Genomic DNA, 20,010 nt, shown 5'->3' on the forward strand with positions numbered 1-20,010 from the left:
TTGAAATTCCAAAATTGTTACAAATTCACTTTGTAATTAAGAGAGTTTTGTTTTAACAGACCCTTTATGAAGCTGTATGGCGTCATTAACGTATTCAGCTTCAATATACTTTACCTCACAAATAATCACATTTTTAAATCATAGATGAGCTGGTTTGTCTCACAAATTTTTACTTTAGTGTCGGTTGTACTTACGGAGGGTTTGCTAAAAAACAAAACTAAACCTTTATGACAATTGTTTTGTCTCTTTTTTTAACTTTAGGTTTTACTTTAAGTTTAGGAAAAAATTCAAATATAAATGAATAAACAAATATATATGTTTTAGTCTTAAAACATGTATTACATATTGTAGCAATAATACGGAGGGATGTAATTGGTACATATGAACATGGTAATAAACCTGTTAACTGTACAACCAACCCATCGAGTATAAGAAGTAGAAAAAAAATCATGATATAAAGAGTTATCTACAAACAATTTCTATCAACAAACAAAACATTTATTTATTATTTGATTAACAAAAGAGAAAAACAAAAATAATGGCATTAAAAATAAGTCAAATATTTTTGACCTTACTAAGTCTTACTTTAAAAGACAGATCAACACCTAGAATTTAAAATTTTATTGTCCTTTACGAGGCTATATATCTTTTTTTTTATTTTTCTTTCATTATCACAGACTGCGTGGGTTTTCAAAAAGCTAAAGAAAATACATATGTTAAAAATGCAAAGTGACTAAATCAACAAGCAATGTAAAAGGGAAAAAAAAATGTCTGTGCAGTAACCATACATTTCCAGTCTTGCAAGACAAACTACATCACATTAAAACCCTAGAAAACATTTTGAAATCTAAAATTCAAAGTGGTGCATAAATTAATGTACAAAATATTTCCCATAAACTGCAAATCTATATTTGACAGCAAAGAAAATAACAATCCATACATGTAATGTTATTTTGATTTTTCAAAGCAAAATACATATATGGCCTATTCAAACATGGGCAGCAACACAGATTCATTAATTCAAGGAAAAACTATTACTTACTGAAATACCCCAATAAATACAACAACCTATATTCCATGTTGGTCTTAATAATTACTGTGATAATCACAGTTTGTATTGCAGTTTAAGTTTTAACTTTTTGCTATACAACTGGAAGACAAAAGAATGAAACAATGTTACTGTGTGAATTTTTGGAGCTGACACATACACATACTGTGATATGAGTGTGTTTTGGAACATGTGCATGTGATTGTGTGGGTAGATAAGGGTTGGGTGAGATCACAAAAAATCCTGTTTTTATTTCCTGGCAACAAGCAAGCTATGGTAGAGAGGTTTGATCACAACGTGGAGATAGAGGGAGCTGTCAATTAGGTACTCTGACGCACGGCGTTGAAGGTCAGCATCCACCAAGAAATCCCCAGCCTCTTCTGTACTTTGGTGGAAGTTGTACACATGGCGGACAATCACCTTTCCTTGTTGCTTTGCCATCACAATGACCGTTTTCTGGAAACTCACTCCAGCAAAGTCGGGGCTGGAGGTGGCCGGCGTTACAATGATGCGAGGTCGACCTCCCTCTGTGCGAGTGGGCTGCATGGCGCCCAGCTCAGTGTAGGTAGATCTGGCACTGAGTGGGAGCCAGCGAGGGGAGAACAGGGCATTCCACGTCACTCTCTTGCTGGAGTCATGGCCGCTGGGCCCAAGTTGGGTCTGGAAGCTGAAACTACGGTCATCACGGGTGGGATTGTTGATGATCCAAGGAGAGCCCCAAGATGAGGACAAGTAGTTACGGGGAGTGAAGATACTGCAGTTGACATCAAAGTGTTTGGCTAGTTGAATCGGTGATGCAGAGTGAAACTGGAAAGCGAGATAGAGGAGATCACGGACAGCTTCATAATACTTCACCATGAGTGGTGAATGCTTCTGAAGACGGAAGAGATGTTGAGGAGGGATCATGCCGTACCGAACAGCTCTCAGGGCGGTTTCTATTGTCGAGCTAACTGGCTGGTTCTGGTTGATCCAGGCCTCCAGCGCCTCGTAGAGCTCCAGTTCACTCTGCAGAATGAGGTCGGAGCGCTGGAGCAAGGACAGGAGCAGGTCTTCACTAATGGAGCCCCATTCTCCACTCTGCAGCACAGAGGAAAGATTCCAGGACAGGTACTGCAGACAGCTGTCCCGAAGGGTTGTGTCCCCAATTTGTAGTGCATAGTTGTACCAGCTAACCACGTGGCCTGTGGGCGAATCACTGGAAAGGTGTTGAGTCATATATTGGGTCAGGCCTTGCTGCAAGCCCCACACACGATACTTGCTTGCCAACCTGTGCAGGGATATGGCTTGATCGAGCCGGAGTGAGATGTCACCGCAGTACAAATATCTGAAAAACATATTTTTTAAAGTATTGTTAGACAGAAACTATTTCTGTAAAGCACACTGTATTTTAGAAAACTTTTCTTTCTGACATCTATGTCACTGAATGAAACCCACTATGTGCAACCCAAAACTTTAATTTTAGGATACTCATTAAGATAAAACATTCTGCCTCTCCAATAATTGTGGAGAATTTTACTGAAAAAGTTTTGATAAGCGCACTATTCAACAGTTTCTGAAATGTATAACTACAGATAATACATAATATAACATAATACATTTTAAGCGGATAAAACACTTTTCCCACAGTAGGTATTGAACAGTAACTAATGTGTGTATATTTATGTTTTAAGGGGATAAAGTGCTTCCAATGGCAATATATAGTGCTTTGCCACCATGCTTTATATTTGTTTAATTACAAGATGGCTCAACAGCCTCAGCAGATGGAAAATAACATTACGTCAACCTACGTATTCTTAAATCAGTGAAGTTGCTTGCAGTTAGTAAAGTATCCAGAAAGTTTACTCAAGTAAGATAATAATAATGTTTTGCTAGTAAAAGTAAAACGTACAGTACCATAAAACTACTGATCCATGGGTATTGTATTATAATCCATCTTGCAAAAGAGTAAATTACATATGAGTAATTCTTTCTAGTTTGACTTTATTAATAGATTCATCTGTCCCATTATTCAAAGGATTCCTGTACCACAACTACACATTTTACTGCTAAAATAGAAATGATCCACAAAGTCTAATCTAATTGGTGTATCTCTGCTCTTCAGAGACCCAGATACTAAGTCAATCCTTACCTGACAAACTTGTCAAAGACAGCTGCACACTCTGATGTTTCAATTAACACCAGAGCACTGTTGTTCCGGCTGAGCAACAGCTCCTCAAACACGTCACTCTGCAGGGTAAGGACCAGACTGTGGGCTTGGATCACCTTCACCTCATCAGTGTTCATGGTTTGCACCCGCAGGCTAACATCACTACTGTTTCCCAAGGTCAGCAAGTTCTCCATGCGATGCACCAAATGCATGGAGTGATTCAGCACTGTGGCACCGTTGTCCAATGCTGGCTCTTGCTTCAGGGGAGCTGTGCAAGAAAAGGGGGATATTAGTAGGGAGATGACTAGTTCACAACTAGGCTCATTCCAGTCTAAATTTGGATGTTCCTTTTGCACTTAACAATACTGCTTTAGTGGATTATGCACATCTTTCTCTTGAACCACCATAACTGGCTCAGCAATAATTGGAAAAGCACATCCGAATTCCTCAGCTGAGCCACAGCTGATGGTATCTGCCAAGGAATGATCGGGCTCACACATGCTTTTCTTCACACACTCCTAGTTAATTGAAAATCAGAACAAGAAGCCAGGTGGCTGACTCAGAAAACCTCACATGCCAGGTGCACAGCTGAAAAGAACCCTGAGTTTACAGCCCCTTTGCAGATGGCTAGTTCCATAGCCTGTCTTGGAACACAAGAAAAAGCTGTGGAGGATCCCACATGAAAGAGTCAGTGAAGTTTCTATTTGAGCAGCCTTGCTTGTCTCCTTTAACAAGACATAGGGGTGGCACATTTGACTCCCTTTAGAGTTCACCGATGTCCTACTACAATCAAGAACCCCAACTTCAAAGTCTCCTTTCTTCTTTACGCAAGATGAGCATAAAGTGGTGTGAGGATGTTCACTGTCAAATGTTTGTGACAGTCTGTTCTCCTGAAAACTGACTGAAGGCATTGTATTAGATGCACACAGTACATTTCATCTGTTATGTAATAAACTATTTTCACTTTCTGTGAGAAAACATGAAATCTTCACAGTAGGCACACCCACACACGCAAACTTATTGATGAAATCTGCTCTGCTTTGTTCACTTAAGCAGGAAAGAACTGATGTAATTGGATTCAGGCTCATCCATAATACTACTGTTACTCATTAAAACTAATCTGAAAGCCGTGCAGTATGACCTGCAGTAGTCTCTGTCAAAAATGATTTCCCCAGACAAGCAAGTACAGCCTGCAAAGTGTCTTTTATTGTTTTAATGCCAGGTGACAAATGAACTTTGATGAGATGCGGATGAGCAGAACAGAATGAGCTGCATAAATAATTATCCATCAAGCCGCACACTCATGCTGTGCCCCCCTACCCAGTAACAGCATGGGTTAAGCAGGACTGAAATAGAACAATTCACCTTCCTTATCAATACAAGATATTGCTATTATATTTTTGTTCAAGTGACAGCAAACCACTAAAACCATTTGTGATCTTACCTCCGCTGACTGTGACTGAATGGAAGTGTAAAAAGAAGAGCACATAAACCCAGCAAGGAATCTTGTGTTCATGTGAGCGCTCCATCTCTTTCCAGTTATTCACTGCCTCTGCTTCTTTGTCCTTTCCCCTCTCCTCTCTTTCTCGGCGCCACTCTCCTACCGGCTGAATGTGAGCAGAAAGGTGTGCTGCCTGGTGTGTTGCCCAGCTCCCTGTCCTGGACTCTTTATGTAGGACGCTGGCCTTTCCCCTGGCGCATCTCTCACAACCCCGCGGACTCCATTGATTGGTGGAATCAGGCAGGGGCGTTGCTATAGCGACAGCTTTGATTTTGAATTTCTCCCGTTTTGGATGTAACATGGCATTGATCAGTGGCACCGGGCCAGCTAAGGACTCAGCTTAATGCTTTTTTTTTTTAAAGTGTGCTGGGGTTTGATGCTATTAGGAATCAATAATAACCCAGCTACCCATTTTAATGGCACGGACATGGCACGGATCTCCAGGCTACAGAACTTTAAAGTTAAGCACCATGAATGCTTTAATTAGTCGGCTAATTTTCACAGAGGCCACTGAGACAATCAGCCAAAAGTAATTGAGCCTTTGATATGTGTGACCAATGGCAGTCAGTGAAATTTCGCAGTTCATCTCCAGCAGATTTTTAAGCCCTTATTTCTTGGAAAGCTCATTGATCTTACTAATGTGAGATTGATTTATTTTATGCTTGGTCTGTTCATTAATTTGAGGGAAGCTTTGTCTACCATGCAAGGGCAAATCCAGATTGTTTCTCCTGAAGAGTTAACTGATGTTGAAAGACATTTGCTTATTCACAGAAAATGAAACCATTGCAGACATGTAAATAAATCTATTTTCAGCTGCATCTTTTATTGAGCCCAAATGTGCTACATAAATTTGTGTGACATAAATAGTAGTACTACTACATAAACTTAATGTGCTGCTTTGCAGAAAGAACAATGACCTCCATAACAATAAACAATAAAACTGATGATGACTGATGATGAAAGCGAGTTGTGCACTTGTTGTGCAAGAGAAATGCACACCCCAGAATAACATCAACCATCAGAACTCTGCTTTAGGTTGACATAATGGTCTAACGTTTTATAGCTTAGCTATTCAAAAGGACAATTTAGCTCTTTCCAATACATATTATTGAAATAAATAAAGCATAAAAGTGCATGCCCTAAAATTGCTGTGGTAACTACGGTATACAATGTAGGAGACAGGCAGGAAATCAAAAGTTGATATGTGTAATTATTAATTTTCTTGTTTTTTACAGCAAAATATAATTTCTGTTTATGTAAAATCTGATAAACAAAAAATAAAATGTCCCTTACCTATGGAACAAAATTTGTTGAGAATTTATTGCAACCAAATTCTACAAGTTGATCAGACCTACATTGATCTGGTCAGGCAAAGCTTCCCTAATCTCCTTGAGCTAAGCGTTCTTGTTATCAATGCAAGATTCAGGGAGAAAAGTAATCATGAGTGACTGATCAGCCAATCAGAAGTGAAATTGGGGTGTTGTGACAACTATGTCACATCATACATTCAATGTTAAAGAAATGGATTCTGCTCATTTTCTACAATACTTTTTTAGGGTATAAAAGGTAAAATAGAGTGTCAGCAGGTTATGACTTCAGAGATCATAATGTCCCATGACTGGACCTTTTTCACATAATTGTCTCCCCTAACTCATTATCCTATTGTTTCTTTGTAAAAGACCATGATAACAATTTATAAAAAAAAAATTGACTTGTTGATATTCAAAGTAATTGGCTGATAAAATAAATTTGTGAATCTGGACGCCACCTTTTTGGAAAAATAGGCCAAATGGCAAGACCTTTGGAACTGCATAAACAATAGGCTCTTTCACAAAACATTTCCCTCATAAATATCATACCCAATCCCCTCACGTAATATTATTTCTAGAACAATAAGGGTGAACAAACTCAATGTACCAATGCAGTTGGTGACTGGGCAATACATCAAATTTAAATTATAGATTTCACCTTCTGAAATTTGTCTCAAAGCTATTAATACCAGTCTATTTTATCCAGTTAAAACTTGCAGCTGTTTGTAAAGCCTGCACATCATCAGTACAACACTCTGTTAATCTACAAAGCCTGCTTGCCTCTCTAGTCAAAGTGGCGCTCTGACTTCCTTATTTCTCAGGTCAGGCTGACTTCTATCTCGGTCACCACATTGGCCCTTCCCCAAAACAAAGGGAAAGGAAAAAGGTGGCTTATTTTGTGAAAGAGGATAATTTTATGTGAACCGCTAAAACAACAAAGTCGGTCAAAGATCAAAATAACACTTTTCAGACATATGAGAAATTATCTTATGAATGCCAAATATGAAGCGTACCTGAATACAATAACATTGCTTCATACACATGAATACAAGTCTGGCTCATCTCAGACAGTTCTAACAACAACCAAACCAGTCAGACCACTTTCAAATTAAAAGGAGCTTGCTGCAATTTCATCAGCAGCAATAAATGTGTCGTTCAGTAATTAAATTATTTAAAAAATGTCTTACCAGACAATTAGTCTCTTTATAGCTTCAACATGAAAAAGATGCGCAGGGAAAATATGTTTAAAATAAATCTACCTACTTTGAGAAAGGACAGGGAGTTGTTTTTGGGTGATTTGGGTTGTGTTGACGCCTCGGGGGCTGCCTGGCTGAAAATGCAGAACTGTCCTCTGAGACAACCTGAGCCTCTGCTATGAATACTCGCATGCATTCCCTAAGGAGAGCCTGTATGCAGCAACTTTAATGCTCTAATGAATCCTGCTGCAATATAACAAGGTGGACAACTAAAAAAAAGCACAGATTCACATCTGGAATCAAGTAGCTGTCATAATTTAAGACAATTGATGCAGATGCATGCTATAAACATCTGAAAATGAAATGCCCTTCACTAAGGTCACTTGTTCCCCCCCCTTTTGCTCATACATTCCGGTAGGAATCTAATAGAACAACAATGTAAAAAGAATTGATTGACAAGCTGCTGAATGTTTTCAGAGCAACCCTCGGGATGAGATCCATTGAGAGATCAATGCCCCGCAGGAGGCCCCATCATGCAGTATAAACATGTTAAGTACAGGCCAAATGCTAAAGCAAAGGGACTGGGGATGACCTCACTCGTGTGCTGAAGCCTGAGGGAAAGAACTCGTTGACTTCATCTCTAGAACATACTGAGCAAATGACTAAACCTGTTTAACAAGTGTGTAGGAAACTTATGTGCTTTGGTGTGTACAATGCATGGAAACAAAACATTATGAAGAAATATTAACTTCCTGTTTTGTCTTGTAGTGAATATATTCTAGCTATTCCATTTGTTTATACAATTGTAGTTCTTAGCAGCAATAATGCACTACACTGTTAGCCTTTGCTGTATTTTCTACAGCTAAATACCGCAAAATGCCCAGTAAAACTAACATAAAACATCTTTACAATTAGTTACTGTAATTTGCATTGCATTATGGGTAAAGGACATAGTATTACAGTAACTTACTGTATGTTTTGAAGTTGCAGTAATTTACTGTTTACACATTGCAGTAGTGGTACTGTATTTATAATATCTTGCACTGTTAGCCTTTACTGTATTTTTTACAGCTAAATACATAAAATGCCCAGTAAACTAACATAAAACATCTTTACAATTAGTTACTGTAATTTGCATTGCATTATGGGTATAGTACATAGCATTACAGTAACTTACTGTATGTTTTGAAGTTGCCGTAATTTACTGTTTACACATTGCAGTAGTGATACTGCACTTATAATGTCTTTGCGCTGGCCATGTAAGAATTCTATTTGATTTCCAACGGTCATCATAGATGTTTCATCGTGGTTCCCTGTTTCTGTATTTTTACTCCTTTAGTGGTTAACATATTTTAAGGCAGAAAGAGAGCATGTATTTTTGTTTTTTTCACATCCTAGCTAACATTAATATGCAGTTTATCTAGCTACGTCATCAAGGGTGGCTTCGCTTCCAACGTTTTTCTGATGACGTTTGTTTTAAACTCCGAAGCTTTTTCCGTCCAAGTGCAAGTGCAGCTCTGTCGCTGTGGGCTCACACTGCTTCAGCTCTTCGCAATACAGGTAAAAAAACACTTAGAAAACTGTTTGAAGCCAATGTATATTTTAGATGGAGCTAACGTAACTTATAGCATCATGCTATAATGCTATTACTTAGCATGAGGTGAAAGATAGAAAAATATGAAGGTGTTATTTTTTGAGCTGGTTCGGAATTAACGTTAGCTAAGGTGCTAATTTTACCGAAGGTTTTAGCTTGGCTTTTGCCGCTAAATCTTCCTCGAACGACTAGCTTTGGGTTGAGATAAGCTCAGTGCTGAGTGTCTGTTAGCATTGTTGTTACATCCTTTGTCGAACAATATAACGTTAACTGATAATTGATCCCCCCGCCCCCTTTTTTTTAAAAAAATACATCTAATAACTGTTCATTTGTTTAAACCATGACCTTGCAAATGTTAAGAGTGCAGATTAGCTAGGTCAACAAGGATGAATTCTAACGTTGTTCTTTTTTTTCTTTTTGTCAGATGACTTTTTTAACTCCCAAGCTTTTTCCCTCCAAGTGGCTGTGCAGTTTTGTCCTGCTGAGTGCTAACATAGCTTCAACTCTTGAAAAGACAAGACAACAGGTAAAAAGACAGCTCTTCAAACATATTTGAAGCCACAAAATAATTTGGAAATTTAGAGGAGCAGCTAACCTAATCTATAACTTTGAGCTTGCTACAGCTAGTTAGCCTGCTAAAGTATCATTACATCTCCAACATAGTGTACAAGAGTCTGTAAATGAGGACAAAGGTGGAAAACATTCAAGTGGTTTCTGTTATTTTTTGAGTTGGTTCAGCCACAGTGGCAGGTGGACAAAAAAGTTAATTTCCAAGCCTGGTTCCATATAAGGACTGTTCACCTGTTTAAACCATGCTCTTACAAATTTAAAGTTAAGTCAGTACTAACAGGTGCAACTATGTACAGGTGTAAATTCTGCAGCATTTGTACTTCAGAATTTAGAGAATTTTGTACTCATGTGAAGAAACATCAACACACAGCTAATTATCGGTTTCGTTGTGGAATAGAGCAATGTCCTACTTCCGTCAGAGAAAAATAAAACATTTAGAAGAAAAAGAGGACTCAATTTTCATCTTGGTTGATGTAATTTTATATCGACTCTTAACTTAAAACACACATCTTAAATCAGAATTGTTCAATTAATTTGTTAAAGGGATCAATTCACCCAAATTACAAACATTTTGTTAACCCATATTGTACTTAGCCATTCAGATACTGTATTTGTGGAATGTAATGCTTTAAAAAATCCGTTTAGCCTCACAAACTGTCATTCACATCCGCTGTTTCAGAGTGGTAGCAGGATGTAGGGGTAAAGTCTAGTCTAGTCTCCGGGGTGAGGTTCTCAAAAACCTGTTGTAATCTGGGTGAACTGGCCCTTTAAATATAAATTACTACCAGTAATTCATATTTAAGAGTTTTCCTTTTATGTTTCAAAGGTATCTTCCACCAAGATGTCTGTTGAGATGGAAATGACCGTACCTACTACACCAAGGGTAATCATGCTTGGTAAGAGGAATATTTTCTATCACTATAATTTTTTGTAGCAATGTATGTAATAGTTATGGTAGTCTGTACTTTTACTCACTAGCGTTAGCCTGACAAGGGTTTGTCTATTTTAGGAAATAGCTTGATGTCTGCAACCCGGTGGATGGTCAGTATGGAGGAGAAGGTATTTTTCGAACCTGAGCAACTACATGACTTTGCCAGCGTCCTTGCTGTCTTTTTTAAGTCATATTATGACTTCAATCTGGAGTATCAGGAGTCAGCATCCACCTGCTGGAGATGATACAACGGTAAGTACTTTACACCAAGCCATTTATGAATTAAATTTACTGACAGTTTGACTGATGATGAAGAACCATAGCTGATTGCTGTATTGTATGTCTTCATTTTAAAAAATACAATTAATATATTTTATTTCTGTTAAAAGATTTTTTGTGAGGATCAATCCAGATGTTGGTACCAAATGCACAGCCAAAGTCAGTACAAGCTGCAAGACCGGAAGTCTTGTCAAGAGGAAAGTAGTCAGTGTCAACTCCCGGATCAACACCTTCCTCAAATGACTCGCTGAATTTGAATGGAGGACTTCCAACTAGGTAAGCATTTTACCAAATGTTTATTATTTTATTGTCTTTTCCTCCTATCTTGCATGTTCTGACTTTACTTTAGGCTTTTTAATATGATTTTAATGATTATTTATAAATGGCATGTGATTCCTACACAATAGCCCTTTAGAGTAGCCTGCATCTTTTCTGTGTCCGTGTTAAAAAGTGGATGTCGCTGCATCTCTTACTAAATCACAGAAATGTATAAGTGTGTAGTCGTTTAATTGAGGTGTTTTTTTTAATATTATGCAGTTTTCAGTTTATTAGGCACACCTTTGCAGTAATCCGTCAGCACCAACAAAATGACTGAAAAGATTGTTATGACATGTTGTATTTCATCGTCTCCTTGGGAACATTTGCAGGGTCTCAATACAGTACGGAATCGTTTGAATTAGTGAAGACTGACTGACTGCTTTTGCCATAAACAATCCAAAAACCTGAAGTGAAGCCAGTCCTGCTCATTCTTTATGCAGCTTCTATTATCACTTCAGTGCAATTGATTTTTTTTTTTAAAGAAATTATCAACTTAATGCTGCTTTATGCCAATGATTTTATGCATTTGGACATTGTCAGTCAGTTTAATTTGTCAGCCTTCCTGTCGATTTGAAAATGTAGATAACTTCCTGACCATCTCATGACCTCCCACATCGTCTGTCTTATTCTTTACAGTTCAGCTTCCACAAGATGGATCCCACTGATTTTGTTTGACAAATGGAATAAAAGTTCTTCTGATGTAGGAAATGCATCTGATATAACAATATTTATTGATATGAATGCCTACCATATAGTACATTATCGCACTTGCACTGTTATTGTGATGTATTGTGTAACAGAGCACATTTAAGCTACTGTTTTCTGACAATGCAACCTCTGCTGGTTTTTTAAATGAAGTATATTCTATATATTTTTTAAAAGTCAGTCTTTAATAGTTTATGGCTGGTACTTGATGCACACATGTTCATGTTGCTACATACATGTGCCATAAAAAATATTGACATGACCTGTAGTGTGTTCTATGGTTTTGTTGTTTTATAGCACATTATATTGTATTGTGACATTGTTCTTTATGACATTGTGAATATATAAATGGATTTTATTTCAACAAATCTGCTGAAAATAAATACCTGTTTTTATTCACAGTACTTGGACTAAAATTTCTTTTGTGAAACTTTTCGGTTCATGGTAAAATATTCTTGTATTAAAAAATGTAAACTTTAATTTACAGTAAAACTGACATTATGTTGTGAAACAAGTTTACAGTAGACCAGCTTTACTATAAAATACATTTACAGTTTTATGCTATAAACTACATTTACAGTAAAGCAGTTATAACTGCAAAGCACACTCACAGTAAAAATTAACTGTGAAATATGATGACAGTAAAGGTACTGTGGAATGGTAATTACAGTAACCTACTGGCAACACTGTTGCCAGTAAGGTACTGTAGAATGTCAATTACAGTAACTTACTGGCAACACTGTTGCCAGTAAGTCGCCAGTAAGTTACTGTAGAATGGTGATTACAGTACCTTACTGGCAACATTGTTGCCAGTAAGGTACTGTAGAATGGTAATTACAGTACCTTGCTGGCAACTTACTGGCAACACTGTTGCCAGTAAGTTACTGTAATTACCATTCTACAGTAACTTACTGGCAACAGTGTTGCCAGTAAGTTACTGTAAAATTACAATAAAAAGTCTAACAGTGTATATAATGTCACTATGCCATGACAGTATAGTATGAGACAGATAATCTGTGAAAAACAATAAAAATAATTATCTCCATTTTGTCTCCTTCCTGTTGTCCTACTGCTATCTGCGGAAATACACTACTTCGTCAGAAACGACCAATCAGAGTCGGGAGGAGGGTTTTAAGGCTGTCACACATGCTCATGTATGCACTGCTCACACCCTCACCAGTGCTCTCTTCTTTGCTATAGCTCCGTCCTCACAACAGAGCCTCCTGTGAATCCACAGGCTACTTAGCATGGCCAGCACAAGTTGTTTCTCTGACATTAGCACAGCTGCAGCTAGTATATGGGGGTCTGATTAACAGTGATGTTACTCAGTGGTTGTTTCTGACTGATTAATGTATTTCTGTAGATGGCAGTAGGACCACAGGCAAGGGGCAGATGAGCTCAACATTTTTCACAGATTATCTGTTTTATATTGTCCTGTCAGGACATAATGACAGCTTTTAGAAATATACATGAAACATTTGTATAAAATTTAAAGAAAAGCAGCTTTAAAATAAAGCAAAACTATTAATCAAATCACAATCCTCATTGCAATATCAATGTAGCCAATATCATAAACCAAAGAAGTGTTTGATGAAATATTTGGAAAGCTACAGAACATTCTTGCCAAGAAAATATTTATGTTGTGTGTACTGCACCATATGTTAAGCTCACACCGTATGTAGAATTTACTGACAAAATCAAAAATATAATCCTGGTCTTTCCAACTTGTCTTTATCCTCTTCAATAACCTTTTCCATGCCATTTTTTTTTTGTTGTTGTTAGCTTTACTGTATTTGATACAAGCAAAGATGAGTAAGAAACAAAGGTGAATAAAAACGTTGCACCCCCTTTTAGATAATAGTTCCACAATAAACACCCAGTCATAACTCCTCCACCCCCCTTTGTGTCACATGTGACTTTGTCTTTTCATTTCATATCAGCCAATCAGTCAGGTTTGCAGGCTGTGTGTGCCATCAAAGCATGCTGCTGCATCACAGATACAAGAGGCAGGACTCAGAATCTATTTCAGCAAATTACACAAAACATGCTGTCAGGTTATATGTTTTTCGGTGTATTTATTTCTAGTTTCCTGTGTGTCTGAGTCTCTGTGTTGTCCTGTCTCCCCTTGATTAGTTCCCAGGTGTGTCTCGTTCCTTGACTACCTTATGTGTATTTAGTGTCACCTGTGTCTCTGTGTCTTGTCGGATCCTCGTCTTCGTCTACGTCTCGTTACTCGTCACACTTCGTCGTCCTGTTCCCTGTGTTCTGGTTTGTTCCATTAAATTCATCATATTTTACATGCAATATGGTTCATCTGCGTTTCTGCCTCACCTCCACCACCGCAAAACATGACACATGCATTGGGAATTTCCCCTGTCTTTGGCTGAACTGTGTGTTGTTGTCGTTGGAGTACCTTAAAAAGAAGGAAAGTTTGCATCATATCATCATTTGCTTCAGGATTTACTATATGATGTATTTCTCAATGTAGATGAAAATTTAAAGATGTGGTGATTTTGCTCTGTGCACATCTTTGGATTTGTGCTGTTGCAACTAATACAATTTAATGTAAGTTAATTTTAAAGCAACGTCTGTCAAGTAAGTTTAATATTTTCCTTGGGTGGCAGGCATATTTTTTATTAATATTAGAAACCCATTACCACCATTAACATTCAACAAATGTCATTATGCAATAAATATGAGTAAATTAAAACTGTGGAATACTATCTCATAATGTTGACTAATTATCATAACTATAGTAGTTAAATCATAATACCCGGGTGCTATCTTGAAATTAACAGGTACAGGGCAGTTTTTTAAACATTGTATCAGCAAAAATGGACGGTCAAACCATACAACACCATACCCAATAATAATAATACTCTCCACTAGATGGCTCTGGTCAGACACACAGCATCTCTTAAGTGACCGTGCCTCCCAGAGGAGGTAACAGTAACAGCTGCATGTTTTATGATGAATGTTTGTGCCCTTAAGAGTGCTGCATTAAAACTAAGCTTAAAGTCAATGGCAGCAACACGCATTTTACAAAATCTTTTAAAGGGTTCTCACACAGCTACTCAAATATCAAAAGTTTAACCTTTGGAAGTCAACAATCATCAGCTGTCTGGATGTAAAACAGGCCACAGTTTCCAATTATAGGGCTGCAGCCTGTGAGGTGAGTGGTCCCATTGTTTCGATGTAAGCGGCCTCAAACAAATAAGTAGGTTGTTCCTAATCTCACAGAATATGCAAAACTGCAAACACCACAGAGGTTGGATAAAGGAGCAGGGTGGTTGGAGCTTAGCTGCTTGGAAAAGTATTGCATTTGCTGAATGCTACTCATTTGGAGCTGCTGCTTCATTGGGACCGGAGGTTAATCGATTATGATATGGATGGCTGACTGAGGCGTGGCAGAGGGATGGATGAGTGGATGGAAAGCAGTGGAAAGCCAAATAAATGAACACCTGGAATTGAAGAAAGAAGTCAAACTATATATCAGACTTCAGGTGAAACTCCAAAGGAAAACTACCAGAGGCATATTTCTTCTTTCAGGCAAATTTTCCTTTTCTTGCATCAAGTTGGAGAGAGGATAAGCTTTTCTAATACTGGTGAGCATGTAATTTTTAAATTCTGAATTCAGTGTTTTGTTTAAACGTCACAATTTTATCAAGAAAAAAAACCATCTTTCTTTGGTAGAGGCTTGTTCTAGGAGTCTATATTGAGAGGTTTTGTAGAGTTTTAGTGATAAAAATAGGACTTTAACTTAGCTATGCTGAATTTCTGGAGATACTATTAAGTTTATGAATTTTCAAATAACAATTGCTAATATTAAACAACCAGGTTTAGTTAAAATCAGTTTAATTAAAAATTGGAGCAGATATGGCAGGAATGCAATATGACAAATTATTCAAATTGTTTTGACCAGACTTAAAAAGACATAAATTACTTTATAAAACACAGACTGGAACTTTCATACTTATTAAAGGCCATCAAAACATTAACACCATGTTGTCTTTTTCAATTGTTTTCATGAAGTTTGCCCACAAAAATGTCATTTATTTTCACTAAAGAGACCAAGACATATTTTTTAAAAAAAGCATTAAAAAAGGCAAGAATGACAGTTTAACGTTGCCATAGTGACAACATTGGGTTTGACTTACATGTCATGTCTCAAATTGATGACAAAGTCTCTAGAACCAATTTAAATTCATAAAGTATGTATTTATATGTTGATTTGTCCAGTGAGGAGGAGAAAGTCAAAGACAAATGTCATCTGAGAGCAGTGGCACTGAGACCTGTAAGGGAACCAGTGCAGTTATATTTTCTGAAAGAATGATCTTTGTTGCAAAACTGCTTACTTCATCTTTTTGTGTGCCCATACATCTGTTAGGTACATTCTAATTATTAAAAAATTATTCCTTTTTAGTCAAGAAAGTAGTCATTGTCTTATGTATAACAATTGCTTATTCGAATCTGTGAATTTAGATGACTTTATCCATATATAAAATACATTTCCTGTTTTTGAAAGAGGCATGACTTTGTTGTCAAAATTACCTGTCTGGCATAAAAAAGAATGAATAGCAAGTTATAATTTATTTATGCTTCAAACTTTCAATCCCAATGCATTTTTTGCCTGCAACATGTGACATTTCCCCTTTAAGGCATATATGAAGTCATGTGTATTTCTTGTTTTCTTAGGAAACTTGAATAAATAACACCATGAATGCCTCTTATTGTGTGTAATAACTGTATATGGATAACACTGTATGGCAATAATAACCTGGAATGTTTGAAAAACTGCAACAATTTGTCTGTAATGATAAAGTCATATTTAGGTAATTTTTTTTTCCTGTTTTTGTTAAAGTGCTGCAAAAACAAATCCCTGGAAAAAAAAATGGCTTCAACCAGTGCTCCAAGAGGATGCGGTTCTAACATCAGCTCCATATATTACAACCTGTGTGATCTCACCACACTGTGGGGTGTCGTGGTCGAGGCTGTGTCTGCTGCTGGTGTGATGACCTCCTTTATTCTGTTTGTCATTCTCATGGCATCATTACCATTTGTCACGGACAAGAAGAGAAAGGGTATGGTTGCTCTACAGGCCAGCATTTTAGTCTTCACATTAGGACTCTTTGGGCTCACCTTCGCCTTTATTGTGGACCGGTACTCTACAAGCTGTTCTGCTCGGAGGTTCTTGTTTGGAGTGCTGTTCTCAGGGTGCCTAGCCTGCTTGGTGATGCATGCGCTTTGGCTTTCCCTGCTGAAACGAAGTGGTCAAGGACCGAGGAGTTGGCTGTTATGGCTGGGAGCTCTGAGTCTCTGGCTTGTTGAGGTCATCATCAACACCGAATGGCTTGTCCTCACCATGGTCTGGAGCCCACCTGGAGAAATAGTGGTCCCTGACCTCTCCTGTAGCATTGCCAACAAGGACTTTGTACTGTCCCTCATTTATGTAATTGTTCTGATGGTTGGTGTCGTTCTTATGGCTTTTCCCTCATTATCACACAAGCACAAGGAGTGGCGCCGAGATGGTGCTTTCATTCTGGCCACAGGACTCTTTACCGTAGCTATCTGGGTAGCCTGGATCGCCATGTACATCTACGGAAACAGAGCGGCTGGTAATCCCAGCTGGGATGATCCTACCCTGGCTGTAACTGTGGCATTAAATGCCTGGGTCTTCCTTGCCTTCTACATAATTCCAGAAATCTGCTTTCTGACGACACAAGAAGACCCAGACCTCGAGGAGCCCCATGATGGAGAGCATGTTTATCCAGCCAGGAGCCTCACATACGACACCACAATGAAGAAGCCAGAGCCAGCGCCCCAGAACCTGTACATAGAGAATAAAGCTTTCAGTATGGATGAAACACCAGAAGGTAGAGCATGCATGCACAATGACCTGAAAGCAAAGTATTTATGTAATGCAAGCACACTCTATACATACTGATGAAATTGATAGAGAATACAACTTTCAGTAGTGATGAAACACCAGCAGATACAACAGCATACACTACATAAAATTTACTTTAATGTGATGAGCAACAATGAGTGCAATACAAACAAACAAATTATCCAAAGATTTGCATCTGTTCCAACCTATACAGTTGAAAACCAGTATATTTTCAACTGTATAGGTTGAAAATATACAGGTTGGTTCGATTCCAGTAACAACCTGTTTTACCGTCACAGCATACATTTGTAATCCAAAGAAGTCATTTTGCTATGCAAGAACAACAAAGCATATTCATTTCATTTGTGTAATGTTTTTACAACGTGTTAAATTTGTAACATGAGACAACATTTTACAATGTCTCAAACCACTGATGTCTTCTGATGAGATAAGTTGTGTGAAACTCTTAAATGACTGGGATTCATTTAGTATTGAGTACATGCTTTGTATTTAAAAAGCCTTTTAATTAAAGCAAATTCACTGATCATCTATAACTTATTAGTAATAGGTTATTGTTTTTTTTTGTTTTTTTTTTTAATTCTTGATGTCATACTTATTGAAATCCCTAACAATTTTTTATGAAGATAATGTCTACCGGAAACATTTATTACATTTAAGGACATGCTTAATTAAATAATTTTCTGGTTTTCTATGATACAAAGACAACCTCAGAAACCCCTTCAAAAAAAAATAAAATAGAAAAAAAAAATATTTCCAATGCTCATGTTAGAGAATTGCAACAAAGAGGCATTTTAGAGTCACTTGGTTGCCACAATAATTATGGTATCTGCATGCCAGCAAGATGCTGAGGAAAGATGCCCAGAAGTTGTATTTCCTGACTTACCACAACAAGCATAAATGTATGAAGTTTGGTAAATGCTTCTGACAATTTAGCACTAAAAATATACCTGATATACTAAGGTTTTCAACTAACCAAACTCTGAGTGGGATTAGAGTGAAATTAAGGGTCCATATATGGGGAATGTGTAATTTACTTATGACCACTATTAAGTATGACAAAGAATCTGAGATGCTGTAGGTTAGTTTCTCTTCCACGAATTCCGGGATCTTGAGTCAATTGCTTTACAAAATATCAGGATTCCTTAAATAAAATATGTTTATGGCAATCAACACAGAAACAAAATCAACCTTGTTGCAATCTCACTCAGGTTGAGCTGAAGAAATGGGTTCAGAGAGAACCATAGATGCTCACAGTGCAAAAGGTCCTATATTTCTATATATTGTATTTGTAAAATTTTGTAGGGTATAACTGGTAAAACTGGATGATGCTGCAATAAAATAGAAACATTTTACAAATATTTATCAGGAGTTTAATAATTAGGAAGAGTCGTGTGAGTATCGAAATTGTAAGAGATGACCTGAAAAACCTGCTTCGATTTATGTCTGTGTTTTAAATATGCAAATATTGTTTAGCAGAACCGGCAAACTCTGTGTCTCCATATGGCATCTACAATGGTCAGCTTCGAAGCGCTGTGTACCAGCCAACAGAACTAGCACTTATCACCAAAGGTCTCACAATGGTGAGTACAGTCATGTTTATTACACCTCTTAAAATCCTCATCAATTTTAAAACTGTCACTTCAACATTCTTCTCAACAGATGAACCAAGGCGGGATGATACCTCGGGCCAGAGCCCCATCTTTGAATCCGGGGAGTGGCGCCAGCTCCTTGTCTCATTCACAGGAGTCTTTAGCTTCCCAGTGACTTGTCATGGATTTTATGCTTTCTTTTTATTCCTCTACGAAAGATGCTTTAATATTAAGGCAACATTTAGAAGGATTATAACTGTTGTTTTCTATACAGCAGTATAAGAACAACAGTGACTGATTATTCACTAGATGCACGAAGCAAATATTTACATATGAAAATATTGTGCCTTTTATATCAGTATGTGTTCTGTGAGATAAAAAAATTGTTCTCCAGGCTATAAAGTGTGCCAGGCAGAAACTTGGAGTTCAACTCAAAATAGCCTCACTCACTGAAGACTTTCTCTACCTGAAACCAGACATTTACATACATGAATAAAAAGACACAAACACATTTTTTTCTTATTGTCTGGAGTTAAATCAGACCAAACTCCTCGTTTTAGCAGATAGGAGGAAACCCAAAATGTTTCCCCCAAATCATATTAGATTCCCTGACACTGACCAAATGTATCTTAAACTTTTGAAGTTGAGGAAAGTTACAAAAAAAAATTCTCACTATGTTTTCTGGCTTTTAGCAAATAGAAATAATTTTCTTAGTTTTAAATAACCTAAAATAAGAAAAGTTTTGTCTGATTTAATTTAAGCCTATGAGAAAAAAATGTCTTTGTCTTTTTATGCGATGTATGTAAATGCATCTGCAAAATTCAAACTTTCTTGCTGTGCCTTTCTTTGCAATCAAATCTTTAAAGAAGTGCAATGATTGAAATATTTCTAGATCAAATTGATCATCTTTTCCAA

General features: G+C 37.3%; 2 protein-coding genes across 4 annotated transcripts; one reads left to right on the forward strand and one right to left on the reverse strand.

The window, feature by feature from the left end:
• Window positions 1–318: 318 nt before the first annotated feature.
• Window positions 319–4,919, reverse strand: btbd17b (BTB (POZ) domain containing 17b). Its single transcript, XM_044100254.1, has 3 exons — window positions 4,639–4,919; window positions 3,177–3,462; window positions 319–2,372 (listed from the first exon to the last, which is right to left on the reverse strand). Exons 1-3 carry the CDS (start codon window positions 4,721–4,723, stop codon window positions 1,298–1,300), a joined length of 1,446 nt encoding a protein of 481 aa, XP_043956189.1. The 5' UTR covers window positions 4,724–4,919; the 3' UTR covers window positions 319–1,297.
• An 8,912-nt stretch (window positions 4,920–13,831) lies between these two features.
• On the forward strand, window positions 13,832–19,993 carry LOC122821746 (G-protein coupled receptor family C group 5 member C-like). Of its 3 annotated transcripts, none has more exons than XM_044099934.1 (4): window positions 13,832–13,866; window positions 16,460–17,471; window positions 18,980–19,086; window positions 19,166–19,993. In XM_044099934.1, the coding sequence occupies exons 2-4, from the start codon at window positions 16,490–16,492 to the stop codon at window positions 19,268–19,270; spliced, it is 1,194 nt and encodes a 397-aa protein (XP_043955869.1). In that variant the 5' UTR covers window positions 13,832–13,866; window positions 16,460–16,489; the 3' UTR covers window positions 19,271–19,993. The 3 variants fall into 3 exon arrangements, with proteins under 3 accessions (XP_043955869.1, XP_043955868.1, XP_043955870.1); XM_044099933.1 differs by lacking the exon at window positions 13,832–13,866 and adding an exon at window positions 14,821–15,203; XM_044099935.1 differs by lacking the exon at window positions 13,832–13,866 and adding an exon at window positions 14,826–15,203 and having other exon boundaries at window positions 18,983–19,086.
• Window positions 19,994–20,010: the final 17 nt, after the last annotated feature.

This window comes from Gambusia affinis, linkage group LG19 (genome assembly GCF_019740435.1).
Source record: "Gambusia affinis linkage group LG19, SWU_Gaff_1.0, whole genome shotgun sequence".
Taxonomy (NCBI): domain Eukaryota; kingdom Metazoa; phylum Chordata; class Actinopteri; order Cyprinodontiformes; family Poeciliidae; genus Gambusia; species Gambusia affinis.

Excerpts from the sequence above, each read along its gene's own strand:
- btbd17b (XM_044100254.1), bottom strand. The coding sequence starts at position 4,723 with ATGGAGCGCTCACATGAACACAAGATTCCTTGCTGGGTTTATGTGCTC. Across the intron at positions 3,463-4,638 it reads TTCAGTCACAGTCAGCGGAG|CTCCCCTGAAGCAAGAGCCA; the intron begins GTAAGATCACAA and ends TTTCTTGCACAG. Across the intron at positions 2,373-3,176 it reads GTCTTTGACAAGTTTGTCAG|ATATTTGTACTGCGGTGACA; the intron begins GTAAGGATTGAC and ends TATGTTTTTCAG.
- LOC122821746 (XM_044099934.1), top strand. The coding sequence starts at position 16,490 with ATGGCTTCAACCAGTGCTCCAAGAGGATGCGGTTCTAACATCAGCTCC. Across the intron at positions 17,472-18,979 it reads TATGGATGAAACACCAGAAG|CAGAACCGGCAAACTCTGTG; the intron begins GTAGAGCATGCA and ends AATATTGTTTAG. Across the intron at positions 19,087-19,165 it reads TCACCAAAGGTCTCACAATG|ATGAACCAAGGCGGGATGAT; the intron begins GTGAGTACAGTC and ends TCTTCTCAACAG.